The sequence below is a fragment of the Perca flavescens genome, chromosome 11 (assembly GCF_004354835.1).
Source record: "Perca flavescens isolate YP-PL-M2 chromosome 11, PFLA_1.0, whole genome shotgun sequence".
NCBI classification, from domain to species: Eukaryota; Metazoa; Chordata; class Actinopteri; order Perciformes; family Percidae; genus Perca; species Perca flavescens.
Window position 1 is genome coordinate 2,093,590 of NC_041341.1, and position 17,500 is coordinate 2,111,089.

The following is a 17,500-nucleotide window of genomic DNA, read 5'->3' on the forward strand; positions in this document are numbered from 1 at the left end:
TTATAAGGATCCCACTAGTCTTCAGACTAAAGGTTAGACTAAAAGAGATAGAGTGTGTGTGTGAGAGAGGGTGTGTGTGAGTGTGTGAGTGTCTTTCTGTGTGTGAGAGAGAGAGAGAGAGAGAGAGAGAGCGTGTGTGTCTATGAGAGAGTGTGTGTGTGTGTGTATGTGAGAGTGTGTGTGTGTCTGTGTGTGTGAGAGAGAGTGTGTGTGTGAGTGTCTTTCTGTGTGTGAGAGAGCGAGAGAGAGAGAGAGCGTGTGTGTCTATGAGAGAGTGTGTGTGTGTATGTGAGAGTGTGTGTGTGTCTGTGTGTGTGAGAGAGAGTGTGTGTGAGTGTCTTTCTGTGTGTGAGAGAGCGAGAGAGAGCGTGTGTGTGTGTCTGTGAGAGAGAGTGTGTGTGTGTGTGTGTGTGTCTGTGAGAGAGTGTGTGTGTGTGTGTGAGTGTGTGTCTGTCTGTGAGAGAGTGTGTGTGTGTGTGTCTGTCTCTGAGAGAGAGTGTATCTGTGAGAGAGAAAGTGTGTGTGTGTCTGTGTGAGAGCCTGTGTGTGAGAGAGTGTGTGTGTGTGAGAGAGTGTGTGTGTATGTGTGTGTGTGTCTGTGAGAGTGTGTGAGTCTGTTTGTGTGAGAGTGTGTGAGTGTCTTTCTGTGTGTGTGAGAGAGAGAGAGCGTGTGTGTGTGTCTGTGAGAGAGAGTGTGTGTGTGTGTCTGTGAGAAAGTGTGTGTGTGAGAGTGTGTCTGTCTGTGAGAGAGAGTGTGTGTGTGTGTCTGTCTCTGAGAGAGAGTGTATCTGTGAGAGAGAAAGTGTGTGTGTGTCTGTGTGAGAGCCTGTGTGTGAGAGAGTGTGTGTGTCTGAGAGTGTGTGTGTATCTGTGAGTGTGTGTGTGTGTGTGGGTGTGTGTATCTGTGTGTGTCTGTGTCTGTGAGAGAGTGTATCTGTGAGAGAGAAAGTGTGTGTGTGTGTCTGTGTGAGAGCCTGTGTGTGAGAGAGAGAGAGAGTGTATGTGTCTGAGAGTGTGTGTGTATCTGTGTGTGTGTGTCTGTGAGAGAGTGTGTGTGTGTCTGTGAGAGTGTGTGTCTGTGAGAGTGTGTGTGTCTGTCTATGTGAGAGAGAGAGTGTGTGTATGTGTCTGTTTGTGAGAGAGAGTGTGTGTCTGTTTGAGAGAGTTTGTGTGTGTGTGTCTGTGTGAGTGTGTGTGTGTGAGAGCCTGCGTGTGTGTGTGTGTGTGTGTGTGTGTGTGTGTGTGTGTGTGTGTGTGTGTGTGTGTGTGATAGTGTGTGTGTGTGTGTGTGTGTGTGTGTGTATATGTCTGTGAGAGAGAAACTCATCTAAAGTGATTAAAAGATTATTTTGTCTTGGCTCGCTGTAACGTTAATAAGCAACATCTGGATACATGTGCTGGTGACAGCTGTGTTTACAGCCAGTCAAATCATCGGCTTACAGTCTGATTTGGTTCATCTTTGTTACAACAGTAGCAGTTCATTACGGGAGTTAGAATTTAAATCACAGCTTTTGCAAACTGACACACTTTTTCTGTATGTATCTAGGGTTGGGTACCGTTTGGATTTTTACGATTCCGATGCCGAACCGGTACTTTTTTACTAAACTGATTCTTGAAAAACTGAAATATAACATCAGCCTGGTCACACGCTGCTGTGGGATGGCATCCCATTCTTCAACCAGCAGTCCTCACCCCTTTGAACACTTGTGGGATCAGCTTGGGCGTGCTGTTCGTGCCAGAGTGACCAACACGACCACGTTGGCTGACTTGCGACAAATGCTGGTTGAAGAATGGGATGACATCCCTAGGGTTGGGTACCAAAACCCGGTTCCACTATTGAACCGGTTCCTACATAACTTAGGAATCGGACCGGATTAGAACGCAAATTTCGGTTCCTTGTTTCGGTTCCGCTTAATGTGTCAACTGAAATATTTTCCCTCTGTCGCTCCGAAAACGGATGTAAAAATATCCCCCTTTTATCCCTACCGTTAGCTAGCTACCGTAAATGTAGGCTACTTTTAAAATGCCATATTTTCCCCTCTGGGCTCACCAAAACGGATGTAAAAATATCCCCCTTTCTCTGTAGTCTACCGTTGGCTAGCTACCGTAAATTTAGGCTACTTTTAAAATGCCATATTTTCCTCTCTGGGCTCACCAAAACGGATGTAAAAATATCCCCCTTTCTCTGTAGTCTACCGTTAGCTAGTTACCGTTAATGTAGGCTACTTTCAAAATGCCATATTTTCCCCTCTGGGCTCACCAAAACGGATGTAAAAGCAGAATAACTATTCACTGCACGTGATCGCTAGGTGACGTAGGTTTACTTAATATATCTTTAAGTACTTTAAAACGTTAATATATTGTTAAATTTAAATAATTTTCAATTACAAAAACCCCATAAAAGTGCCTTTCTCTGATGTCAGTTTTTCAAGAATCGGTTTAGGAATCGGAATCGTTTTAAAAGTACCGTTTCGGCATCGGAATCGTAAAAATCCAAACGGTACCCAACCCTAGCCATCCCATCCCATCCCAGCAGTGTGTGACCAGCATGAGGAGGAGGTGCCAGGCTGTCGTGGCTGTGTTTGGTTCTTCCACACCCTACTGTGGCTCCTGGTTGTGAAATGAATAAATTGTAAAATTGCCAATATGTCTTGTTTCTTCAAACTCCAATCATCCAATCCACCAAACACCAAACGAGTCAATGGCAGAATAAGCTGTTTGGCATTGGCATATAAGATTTGGCAAATTTTTCATGGGCACAACCCTCATACTCAGCTCTGCTGCTGCTCATCCCGCAAATGCATGTTCCTCACAAATGGGGCACCAACCGCTATGTTTTTCAAAAATATGGTGAGGTTTGATTTTCTCTGCGTCGCCCCAGCTCTGCTACACTTTCAGAAATAAAGGTACGGTTGAGGTCCGTTTATGTTCTCTGAGGTACAACTGCTGGTGATGTACCCCCAAAGGGTCATAGTTGATCCATTAGGTACACATTTGTACTTTTTCTAGGTTGAAAGGGTACAAATGTGAGAAAGGGTCCATGTCTGTACCATTTTTCGAACATATAGGGGTACAATAAGAAAGATGTCAGTGTGTGACCCGTGCTTTGACCAAAATAATGTTGGGGGATGGGATGGCTAGTGCCTCAGGGCTGTCAAGGAAATTCTGAAGTTCTGAAATTCATAGTCCTAGAGCATTTAGGTCCATTATTGTTCCTATAGGGGTACACATTTGCTCCCCAAACTGTAAGAGAACAAGTAAGTACCTTTTGTAAAAGGGTACAATTGGTGTACCTTCGAGGGTACTGCCCCAGCAACGAGCTGTTGGACCCCCGAAGGTACACATTTTGAACATTATTTCTGACAGTGTACCGAGGATCCTTTCTCGCCCGCGTACCGCTGAATATTCAGTGTAATCAGAAGAAACTCTGCATGTAGAAATAATGAGATGCTTCTCTCTCGGCTCTGTCGGGCCAGGACTGTGATTGCACGTCATAATTACTGCTTTCAGTTCAGCGAGACGCGGTCACATCTGTTATGTAGGCGGGATGTTTCGTGCTGTGTGCGCTGCCTCTCTTAAAGAATCACACGGTGATGAGCTTTTTATAATCCGTTTTGCATTTTTATGCAAATGTTTAATGTCTCACTGAGGAACCAAATGCTCAAACACCCAGATAGATGAACTTATATGTATATTTTACTATATCCGCTTATATTCCTGGGATTTCCTTGCTATTATAAGGTTTAGGTGCAGCACCCAAAGTCGTTTTAGGCAGCACCTTAAGCTGCATGAATGTAACTAGAAGACTTTTCTCAGATCTGATGACTAGTAGTTGGACTTCTTCAACTTTTAAGTTTTGTCTTTAAGCTTTATAAAATAAATATGGTGATAATAACGGTCCAAAATGATGTAAAAAAGAGACGCAAAACAACCGCAAAGACACACAACACGACTACAAAGACCCGCCAAATGTATGGGGGAGATTGCTTGTTTTTTACATTTTTTTTTTAATTGAAAAACATAACCTAAACACCTAAGACCCTGTCTACACGAACACAGGTGTTTTCAAAACCGCAGCTTTTTCTATGCGTTTTTTTACCATTCATCAGGCGACTGAATGTGAACGTTTCAGACACAGATATGGAGAAGATGATATGAAAAAAAGAGACGCAAAGCTACCACAAAGAGACACAAAATGACGCCAAAGGACCCCAGAGACCCAAAAACAACCCCAGAGAAAAGAACAATGCCAAAAAGAGACACAAACACCCACGGAGACAAAATCCGCTTACCCACTGCTAGGGTTCGGTATTGCTTGGATTTTTACAATTCCGATTCCTAAACCGATTCTTGAAAAACTGAAAAATGACATCAGAGAAAGGCTCTTTTATTGAGTTTAAAAAAAAAAAAATATTGAAAATGATTTAAGTTTAACAATATATTAACGTTTTAAAGTACTTAAATGTATAAATAAGTAAACTTAAGTCACCTAACACAAAACTACAATAATTTAACAATAAATAGCTGTTACACTGTTAACAAGTAACAACAAAATTAATGTTGAGTTGGTATGTTAACTAAACCAGCTTCAAACTTCAGCCGTTCTGTTGCAGAAAAATGACCATACTTGCCCTCTCTGTCCGTCGTCTCCGTTGCTGATTCGTGGTGCTAGATTACAACGGAAGGGCACAAGTCTATAAACTGCGCTCGGTTTCCTCGGCTCGGGGTGGTTAATATGCTTTTACGTCCATTTTGGTGAGCCCAGAGGGGAAAATATGGCATTTTAATAGTTGCCTACATTTACATTAGCTAGCTAACGGTAGACTACAGAGAAAGGGGGTTATTTTTACGTCTGTTTTGGTGAGCCCAGAGGGAAAATATGGTATTTTAAAAGTAGCCTACATTTACGGTAGCTAGCTAACGGTAGACTACAGAGAAAGTGGGATATTTTTACATCCGTTTTGGTGAGCCCAGAGGGGAAAATATGGCATTTTAAAAGTAGCCTACATTTACGGTAGCTAGCTAACGGTAGACTACAGAGAAAGTGGGATATTTTTACATCCGTTTTGGTGAGCCCAGAGGGGAAAATATGGAATTTTAAAAGTAGCCTACATTTACGGTAGCTAGCTAACGGTAGACTACAGAGAAAGTGGGATATTTTTACGTCCGTTTCCGAGTGACAGAGGGAAAATATTTCAGTCAACACATAAAGTGGAACCGAAATGAGGAACCAAAATTTGTGTTCTAATCCGTTCCATAGTAGAACCGGGTTTCGGTACCCAACCCTACCCGCTGCTGGTACCAGCTCTACTCTGCTCGACCCGTCTTCCTCTTTCCATTGCAGATTTAGCACCGCCTCATGCCTGAGGCGAGCGTGGCTGGTCGTCATAGCAACGCCGCAGGAAACTGCCGTGCCCTAAGGCGACACACACACACAGAACGTGGAAGGTGTGTTTGTTTTTGACTCTCAGCATATGGCTGTTTGCCAGAAGATGCATTTAGTTTCTAAAGAAGCTGGAGGCAGCAAAGGTGGTGGGTTTGTTCAGGACACCCACGCCCACCTGTCTGTCGCTATAGCAACGATTACGCAGTGATTAGTGACGATTCTCTCTCCGACCAATCAAGATTCTGCAGGTTTTCACGTCACCTTTTGGTATCGCCTTAGCTCGCTTGGACCCTCGACTGAGGTGGTACTAAATAAAGTACCTGTTGGCAGTAGAGCTGGGCGATATATCGAGATATCGTGATAGGAGACTAGATATAGTCTTAGATTTTGGATATCGTAATATCGTAGTATGGCATCAGTGTCTTTTCCTGGTTTTAAAGGCTGCATTACAATAAAGTGATGTCATTATCAGACTGTTGTAGCTGTTCTATTATTTGCCTTTTACCCACTTAGTCATTATATCCACATTACTGATGATTGTTTATCAAAAATCTCATTGTGTAAATATTTTGTGAAAGCACTGATAGTCAACACTACAATATCGAGGTATTTGGTCAAAAATATCGTGATATTTGATTTTCTCCATATAGCCCAGCCCTAGTTGGCAGGTACCAGGGATGGAAAAACTAAAAAAAGGCGAGTAGACTCGAGGCCAGTCGATCAGGTACCGTGTGATGGAAAAACACCAAAAATGTACGGGGGATATTGCATTTTTTTAAATTGAAAAACATCCCAACTCATCCGTTCATCCAGAAGATAATCCACACAATAATGGAGGGTGAATGTAATCGTTAAGTTGCTGCTCTTAACACCGTGATGTTGGTCTGTTTCAGAGCTGTCACCTTTCTCATCTCCCTTGTGAGTCTACAGGCCTGTGTCTTTAAGTATTAATGCACCACTGAAAATACAATTAACACTCTTCTTTACCCGAGGCTCGACAAACAGGTTTCCATAAATATTCAAATGCATCACACCCAAAGTATCTGCAGAGTGAGAGCACAGAACTGGCGTGAAGTGTGAGGATTAACTCCCTTCTCTCACAGTGAATACATTCAGGGCGTTTGGACTTAGTCAGACAAATAAAGACTCCTGAAACTTGGCTTTTTATAGACATTATGATTAGAGAATCTGTATAAGAAGCAGTCGATTTACAGAAATGGAATGAATGGTTAGTTGCAGCAGATTCTTTTGAACCAAAGCTGGTTTTAAACTTGACTGTTTAGAAAGAATTCGTACCAAAATGTATTAATATCTGTCGCTCGTCTGTTAACAGGGTGAAATTCAGGTGCTTTTGTATCGGAGAGAGAAAGAAGTCCTCTATTTCGTAATCTTGACATATTAAGGCTTACTGAATATAATGTCTATCAGGATGCCTGCATGATATTCCAGGTTATCCATAAATTAAATTACCGTTTGTGTGAGCTTATTCCAATAAATCGTCCACTGCACACTTATGACACAAGGAAAAAATATCTAATTACTGGCAGAAAATGACGGTTAAAGTCTACGAGCTTGAGTATAGTTTGTAGGGGACCGCAGATTTGGAACGAGCTTAACTAACTAAGAATAACTAACCAGGAGGTATTTAACTCCTAATAAGACTGTAGAGACATGTCTATAGGTAGCAGTATACAGCACTATGTTTAACTCCTAATAAGACTGTAGAGACATGTCTATAGGTAGCAGTATACAGCACTATGTTTAACTCCTAATAAGACTGTAGAGACATGTCTATAGGTAGCAGTATACAGCACTATGTTTAACTCCTAATAAGACTGTAGAGACATGTCTATAGGTAGCAGTATACAGCACTATGTTTAACTCCTAATAAGACTGTAGAGACATGTCTATAGGTAGCAGTATACAGAGCTATGTTTAACTCCTAATAAGACTGTAGAGACATGTCTATAGGTTGCAGTATACAGCACTATGTTTAACTCCTAATAAGACTGTAGAGACATGTCTATAGGTATACAGCACTATGTTTAACTAATAAGACAGACATGTCTATATGTTTAACTCCTAATTTAAGACTGTACTGTAGACATGTCTATAGGTAGTAGTATACAGAGCTATGTTTAACTCCTAATAAGACTGTAGAGACATGTCTATAGGTAGCAGTATACAGAGCTATGTTTAACTCCTAATAAGACTGTAGAGACATGTCTATAGGTAGCAGTATACAGCACTATGTTTAACTCCTAATAAGACTGTAGAGACATGTCTATAGGTAGCAGTATACAGAGCTATGTGTACGACTTCTTCATTTGGTTACAACAAAGACAAAAGTGCTTAAAATTGTTGAAAACCACAATGTTTACTACGTGTGATGCACGACGTAGCCATCTTTGAAAGTGAACTCGGGGTCCTCTGAGTTCAGACGACTTGACAAGTCGTATATATACGACCTTGGGGAGGAGCTCTTTTTGCAACTTCCTGTTCGTAACTCCGGAAAAAACTCGTAGATTGACTTCGGTGGACAAAAAGAACGCACCATTAGTTTAGTGTGAAACCGCTCAGTAAACTACATCTCCCAGTGGACTACATATCCCGTCTCACAGAACCTACCTCACCTAGCTTGATGCTCGGCTCGCTCGCTACACACACGCACACACACACACACACACACACACACACACACACACACACACACACACACACACACACACACGTATTTTCACAGTCTTATACTTAAACAGTTTAACAACAAACTGAGAGAGGGGGAAACACCAGAGCAGGGGGAATGAGAGGGGGAGACACCAGAGCAGGGGGAATGAGAGGGGAAAACACCAGAGCTGGGGGAATGAGAGGGGAAAACGCCAGAGCTGGGGGAATGAGAGGGGAAAACGCCAGAGCTGGGGGGAATGAGATGGGGGGAACGCCAGAGCAGGGGGAATGAGAGGGGAAACACCAGAGCAGGGGAATGAGAGGGGAAACGCCAGAGCAGGGGGAATGAGAGGGGAAATGAATCACAGATTACAATTTTTAAACCTGGCACATGAATTAGCCCTTTTAATGGACTCTCTCTCTCTCTGTCTCTCTCTCTCTCTCTCTCTCTCTCTCTCTCTCTCTCTCTCTCTCTCTCTCTCTCTCTCTCTCTCTCTCTCTCTCTCTCTCTCTCTCTCTCTCTCTCTCTCTCTCTCTCTCTCTCTCTCTCTCTCTCTCTGTCTCTCTCTCTCTCTCTCTCTCTCTCTCTCTCTCTCTCTCTCTCTCTCTCTCTCTCTCTCTCTCTCTCTCTCTCTCTCTCTCTCTCTCTCTCTCTCTCTCTCTCCCTCCTTTCAGACGGTTGACATCCACAAAGAGAAGGTGGCGAGGCGGGAGATCGGCATCCTGACCACCAATAAGAACACGGCCCGCTCGCATAAGATCGTCGCTCCGTCGAACACGGAGAGACCGGTGCGCTACATCAGGAAGCCCATCGACTACAACGTGCTGGACGACATCGGACACGGAGTCAAGGTGGGAATCACAGGAGACATGGATGTTATGTTTGTGTATGGTTTATAGTTTTCACCTACAGTACAGGCCAAAAGTTTGGACACACCTTCTCATTCAATGCGTTTCCTTTTTATTTTCATGACTATTTACATTGTAGATTCTCACTGAAGGCATCAAAACTATGAATGAACACATATGGAATTATGTACTTAACAAAAAAGTGTGAAATAACTGAAAACATGTCTTATATTTTAGATTCTTTAAAGTATCCACCCTTTGCTTTTTTATTAATAAGGGAAATAATTCCACTAATTAACCCTGACAAAGCACACCTGTGAAGGTAAAACCATTTCAGGTGACTACCTCATGAAGCTCATTGAGAGAACACCAAGGGTTTGCAGAGTTATCAAAAAAAGCAAAGGGTGGCTACTTTGAGGAATCTAAAATATAAGACATGTTTTCAGTTATTTCACACTTTTTTGTTAAGTACATAATTCCATATGTGTTCATTCATAGTTTTGATGCCTTCAGTGAGAATCTACGATGTAAATAGTCATGAAAAAAAAGGAAACTCATTGAATGAGAAGGTGTGTCCAAACTTTTGGCCTGTATTGTATCTACGTAAGAGTAGCATGATACCTTCAAGTTTTACCCAATTTTACATACACACACACACACAGACACACACACACACACACAGAAACAGACACACACACACACACACACATACATACATATATACACACACACACACACACACACACACACACACACACACACACACATACAGACACACATACACACACACAGACAAAAAGACACACGCACACACACAAACATACATACACACACACAGACAGACAGAGACACACACACACACACAGACAGACACACACACACACACACACACACACACAAACAGACACACACATACAGATGAAAAAGTGAAAACAAAAGGCTGAAAGGTGAAGGGATCTGTGGAGAGTAGGCATTTGCAGTGATGTAAAATACCGTACTGCTACTATTACTATTATTAAGTGCAGCTTGACATGTTGTTAATGTCTTTACTGCATCATTTCCCACTGACTCTATCTTTTTCTTCCTGCCTCCTTTTCGTCTGTGTCTCTGCTATGTTATTTCTGCCTCGTGTTTAAAAGGGATACGCCACCGTTAGATAGTTCTTATCACGGTCTCCCCTGGCTGTAGATAGGTGGGCCAACACATCTTTTTGTCTCAGTGCGAGTAGTTAGGCTCACTTTTACTCACAACATGCTAACCGACAACATAGGATTCCATTCACTACGCTAAGCTAACTAGCGGTGGCGCTGCCAGTGTTGCACAATGCATGACCCCACCTATCTACAGCTAGGGGAGACCCCACCTATCTACAGCTAGAGGAGACCCCACCTATCTACAGCTAGAGGAGACCCCACCTATCTACAGATAGAGGAGACCCCACCTATCTACAGCTAGAGGAGACCCCACCTATCTACAGCTATAGGGGAGACCCCACCTATCTACAGCTAGAGGAGACCCCACCTATCTACAGCTAGAGGAGACCCCACCTATCTACAGCTATAGGGGAGACCCCACCTATCTACAGCTAGGGGAGACCCCACCTATCTACAGCTAGAGGAGACCCCACCTATCTACAGCTATAGGGGAGACCCCACCTATCTACAGCTAGAGGAGACCCCACCTATCTACAGCTAGAGGAGATCCCACCTATCTACAGCTAGAGGAGACCCCACCTATCTACAGCTAGAGGAGACCCCACCTATCTACAGCTAGAGGAGACCCCACCTATCTACAGCTAGGGGAGACCCCACCTACAGCTAGAGGAGACCCCACCTATCTACAGCTAGAGGAGACCCCACCTATCTACAGCTAGGGGAGACCCCACCTACAGCTAGAGGAGACCCCACCTATCTACAGCTAGAGGAGACCCCACCTATCTACAGCTAGGGGAGACCCCACCTATCTACAGCTATAGGGGAGACCCCACCTATCTACAGCTAGAGGAGACCCCACCTATCTACAACTAGGGGAGACCCCACCTATCTACAGCTAGAGGAGACCCCACCTATCTACAGCTAGAGGAGACCCCACCTATCTACAGCTAGGGGAGACCAGGATAAGCCCTATTTCAACAAACTGTGGTGTAGCCATTTAATGTCGCACTGACACTAACCTCTAGACAACTTCTCTCTCTTCTTCCCCCTGTTCCCATTGCTTTCACTGACGTCTTTAGTGGTTGATGAGATTCAAGGTAAGGACGCACAACACACCTTTACATAATACAATACCTGGACAATCACACATCTCGTGTGTGTAACTGAGGGAGGACAAAAGCATCGTAAAGGTGCATAAAGACATGCCAGGGACAGACGGACGAAAACACTGATTCAGTAGAGTGCTAGGTTAAAGGAACACGCTGACTTATTGGGACTTTGTCTTAGTCATTGTATCCCCCAGAGTTAGATATGTCCATACATACCCTTCTAATCTCCGCTAGCCTAGCTTAGCACAGATCCTGGAGGTAACCGGCTCCATCTAGCCTAGCTTAGCACAGATCCTGGAGGTAACCGGCTCCATCTAGCCTAGCTTAGCACAGATCCTGGAGGTAACCGGCTCCATCTAGCCTAGCTTAGCACAGATCCTGGAGGTAACCGGCTCCATCTAGCCTAGCTTAGCACAGATCCTGGAGGTAACCGGCTCCATCTAGCCTAGCTTAGCACAGATCCTGGAGGTCACCGGCTCCATCTAGCCTATTTAGCACAGATCCTGGAGGTAACCTGCTCCATCTAGCCTAGCTTAGCACAGATCCTGGAGGTAACCTGCTCCATCTAGCCTAGCTTAGCACAGATCCTGGAGGTAACCGGCTCCATTTAGCCTACTGCTCCCAATAGCAGTCCCTCCAGAAAAACATGATTATGCATTGAATTATGCGATCGTATAATTCAACGCATAATCAGCCAAAGTCCGCATATTTATGGGGGGGAGCATTTTTTCAATTATGCCGCACTTTCGCCACATAAATTGCCGATTTCCAAGCAAAATATGCGGGGCTTGCATGATTTCATATGCAAAACAGTCCTATATATCTTAGCAGAAAGTTTTTGCAATTTCATCGCATAAAATTGCATAAATATCCAGAATATTCCAACGTGTTTTTTTTTTTTTGTCTGCAGGTGAATGGCCAGCAGAACATGAAGCTAGGAGGGGGCCTGTCCCGATCCAACCCCCCCACCCAGAAACCACCCAGCCCTCCGAGGGCAGGAAAGGGCATCTTAGGGTATGTACCCAGCTTGTCACACACATACTACACACACACACACACACACACACACACACACACACACACACACACACACACACACATATACACACACACATACCCATACACACACACAGAGATACACACACACACACACACAGACACACACACACACACACACACACACACATACACACACATACACACACACATACCCATACACACACACAGATACACACACATATACACACACACAGAGACACACGTACAACACATACCCATACACACAGAGATACACACACACCACACATACACACACATAGAGACACATACACCACACACACACACACACACACACACACACACAGAGATACACACACACACACCACACATACACACACACAGACACACATACACACACACACAGATACACACACATACACACACATAGAGACACACACACACACAAACAACACATACACACACATAGAGACACACACACACAAACAAACAAAACACACACACAGAGACACATACACAAACAAAACACACACATACACACAAGCAACACACAAATCCTCCTTCACAGAATCAGAGATGTGGTGTTCTGATAGGTGGTGCGCTGCTGCTGTGTGTGTGTGTGTGTGTGTGTGTGTGTGTGTGTGTGTGTGTGTGTGTGTGTGTGTTTGACTCTTGTGGGAGGACAGAGGATCCCGCGGCGAGTTTATTACAGATTAGACCTGGCAGAGGGAGGTGACATCTCTCACACACACACACACACACATCTCACACACACACATCTCACACACACGCACGCGTGCGTTGTGAAAGCTTGTTGTTTTCTCAAACATCTAGGTCACCCAGCTGTATCTTTTCTTCCTTTTCTCTCCTTATCTTCTCCATTCTGATTCCTCTCTCTGTCTTTTCTCTTTCTGTTTTTCATTCTCTCTCTCTCTCTCTCTCTGTCATCCACTTTTTCTCTCTCTATCTTCATTCTTTCCCTTCACCTCAATTTATTTCTGTCCATCTCTCTTGCTAAGCCAATATTAAGCAAAATGGTAAAAAGAATAATGGCAATACAATGTCAAATATCAATAATAAATAATAAAAATACCACATATACAGTACAGGCCAAAAGTTTGGACACACCTTCTCATTCAATGCGTTTCCTTTTTATTTTCATGACTATTTACATTGTAGATTCTCACTGAAGGCATCAAAACTATGAATGAACACATATGGAATTATGTACTTAACAAAAAAGTGTGAAATAACTGAAAACATGTCTTATATTTTAGATTCTTCAAAGTAGCCACCCTTTGCTTTTTTATTAATAAGGGAAATAATTCCACTAATGAACCCTGACAAAGCACACCTGTGAAGGTAAAACCATTTCAGGTGACCACCTCATGAAGCTCATTGAGAGAACACCAAGGGTTTGCAGAGTTATCAAAAAAAGCAAAGGGTGGCTACTTTGAAGAATCTAAAATATAAGACATGTTTTCAGTTATTTCACACTTTTTTGTTAAGTACATAATTCCATATGTGTTCATTCATAGTTTTGATGCCTTCAGTGAGAATCTACAATGTAAATAGTCATGAAAATAAAAAGGAAACACATTGAATGAGAAGGTGTGTCAAACTTGTGTCAAACTTTTGGCCTGTACTGTATACTCCATAACTCTAAGAATGAATGAATTATTTAAGTGTAAGATCAACAGATAAGTCTATGAGGCAACTCTTATCATAGCATGCACGCATATTTTAAGAGGACTGTCTGCAGGGAATGTGTCTGACCAATCACGGTGGGTGTGGGCCACCTGGGCCAAAAAATGCCAGTGCCAATTATTTGTCCCAGTCCAGCCCTGGCTGGTATCCATCCATGGATGTATTCCTGAGTATGTGTTCACTGGGCTGACTCTGGCGCTGTGATTGGCCAGTGGAGACCTGACCAGCTGGTCTGGCAGCGTTCAGCCCTCCCGTTGGTGGTTTCCTCCGTCCGGCTTCCTGTTTCTTACCCGCTGATTGGCCGGCTGTTTCTGCACTACCCAACGGTAACTAGGTAACAGGATCCTTGTCTCTCGTTGACACGGTCAGAGTAGCAGAGTGACCTGAAGATTTAGATTAAAAGGATCATAGAAAGAAACGTGTTTTTAAAACTTGTTATTTTTACTAATTTCTTGAATAGCAAAGAGAAAGTGTTTGAGGAACAGAAGCTGATCTGCAGTTTTCTTGGAATGGAAGCACTCGTCGACATACCAACAGAGAGAGAGAGACACACACACACACACAGAGACGAACACACACAGAGACACACACACACACACACACACACACACACACACACAGAGACACACACACACACACAGACTCACACACACACACACACACAGAGACACACACACACACACACACACAGAGAGAGAGAGACACACACACACACAGACACACGCACACAGAGACTCCCACACACAGAGACACATACACACACAGAGAGAGACACACGCACACAGAGACTCACACACACACACACACAGAGAGAGAGACACACGCACACAGAGACTCACACACACACACACACAGAGAGAGAGAGAGACACACGCACACAGAGACAAACACACACAGAGACACACACACACACACAGAGAGACACACACACACACACAGAGACAGACACACACAGAGACACACACACACACACACACACAGAGAGACACACACACACAGACTCACACACACACACACACACAAACACACAGAGACACACACACACACACACAAAGAGAGACACACACAGACTCACACACACACACACACACACACACACACACACAGAGACACACGCACACAGAGACTCCCACACACAGAGACACATACACACACAGAGAGACACACACACACACACACAGACTCACACACACACACAGAGAGAGACACACGCACACAGAGACTCACACACACACACACACACAGAGAGAGAGACACACGCACACAGAGACAAACACACACAGAGACACACACACACACAGAGAGACACACACACACACACAGACTCACACACACACAGAGAGACACACGCACACACACAGAGAGAGACACACACACAGACTCACACACATACACAGACACACAAACAGACACACACACACAGAGAGACACACACACACAGAGACACACACACACAGACAAACACGCACGCACACACCAAGGTTATTATAGTTTTGCATTTTTCATTAGTTTTTATTTTTATTTCGTTTTGACTTTTTGTTTTCAAATTCAGTTTAGTTTTAATTGGTTTTTAAAGCGTTTTTGCTAGTTTAGTTTAGTTTTTATCAGTTAGACTCAGAAAGGTCAGAAAAAAGTTTTGTGTAATAATAACTCAACAAAAACATCATACAATTTTAGAAATATGTATTCACAATGTATTCAACAATAACACCAGTACATAAAATGTACATATGATGATGAGCACAAATACAGTATCCCACAAAAGTGAGTACACCCCTCATGTTTGTAAATATTTCATTATATCTTTTAATGGGACAACACTGAAGAAATTACACGGTGTCCAGCTTCTATAACAGTGTTAATGTCCTCTCAGAATAACTCAACACACAGCCAATAATGTCTAAACCGCTGGCAACAAAAGTGAGTACACCCCTATGTTAAATGTTAACACACACGCACACACACATACACTCTCTCTCTCACACACACAGACATTAAAGCTCTACTTATACGTTGCTCGTGCTTCTTTCTACTGACATAACTGACAGTATTTGAGTTGAATTTGAGTGATATCCTCATTACACCACACACACACACACACACACACACACACACTGTGGGTGATATCCTCATTATAGCTCCTGTCTATCTGTTGATGCTGCTCATTGGTCCGTCTCCTCTGTTTCTCTACAGTTTGGGATGCTGCAGGACTCATACTTCTCTAAAAATACATCCTGACCTTTAAACATTTCTGTTTCTCTGACAGCCAACACACACACACACACACACACACACTCTCACACTCTCTCTCTAACACAGACACATATATACACACACACACACACTGTCTCTCACTCACACACTCTCACACTCTCTTTCACACAGACACATATATACACACACACACACACTCTCTCAAACACACACACTCTCACACTCTCTCTCACACACACACACACACTCACACGCACGCGCACACACACACTCTCTCTCTCAAACACACACAAATACTCTCTCTCACACTCTCTCTCTCACACAGACACATATATACACACACACACACTCTCTCTCAAACACACACTCTCACACTCTCTCTCACACAGACACATATATACACACACACACACACTCTCAAACACACACACACACACACTCTCACACTCTCTCTCACACACACACACTCACACCACTCTCACTCACACAACTCTCTGTCTCTCTCTCAAACACACACACTCAAACACACACTCTCTCTCACTCACACAAACACACACTCACTCACACAACTCACACACTCACTCACAACTCACACACAACTCACACACACTCACACAACACACACACCTACACAGACACACTTGAAACACTTGAAATGAGTTTACCAAAGTCTTTAGGTTCACAAAGTAGTGTTAATATATGATTAAAATAATAACAATAACTAGTCTTGCATTGCCAGACCTTCCTCCACAGCGCTGCGGAAGAAGGTCTGAGCTAGTCCACACAGCATTTCCTGGATGGGAGAATAACGTGCTCTGGTTTATTGGCATTTCTTTAAACCAATCACAATGGTCTTGGGGGCAGGGCTAAGCTCCGGACGGAGCCACGGTGCCTCTGCTAAATAGTCTCAGGAAGGAACTTGTTTGGTGGAACATGTTGACGTTCATAAGTAGTTTTAATCATGCAACAGAAAACTCCGATTGGACAGATATTCTAGATAGCTGTCTGAATTTACCCTGCAGAGATCTGAGGAGCAGTTAACCATAGTCCTCACAAATCCTCTGGTGTTTAAACACAACACAAAGGAAGAGGAAGGTAACGGACATCACCAAAGTCACACAATAACAAACTAACTAACCGATGGAGGCAGCAGTAGAGCAGCAACTCCCGTTGGCTTTGAAGAGAGCCAAGATATCTGACTTCAGTTCCCCCGTCGTAAAGGGCCGCCTGACAGCAAGGTGAAGCGCTGAAAATATTCTAAATATAGCTTCCACGTAAACTGGTTTTGATGCGTTTAGGAGTCTAAAATCCATTTAGCTGCTACCCTCCGTCCACAGCAGCACATTGCTTCACACAACCACACTTCAAAATATCCAAACTGTTCCTTTTAATTAACT

At 43.4% G+C, this 17,500-nt stretch overlaps 1 protein-coding gene across 1 annotated transcript in view; it reads left to right on the forward strand.

Annotated features, from left to right (window-relative positions):
- LOC114564388 (abl interactor 2) overlaps positions 1–17,500 on the forward strand; it is a 69,687-nt gene that overhangs the window by 25,952 nt on the left and 26,235 nt on the right. The window contains exons 3-4 of the mRNA XM_028591709.1: positions 8,729–8,905; positions 12,076–12,179. Coding sequence (XP_028447510.1) covers positions 8,729–8,905; positions 12,076–12,179 — 281 coding nt within the window. The remainder of the gene's footprint in view (positions 1–8,728; positions 8,906–12,075; positions 12,180–17,500) is intronic.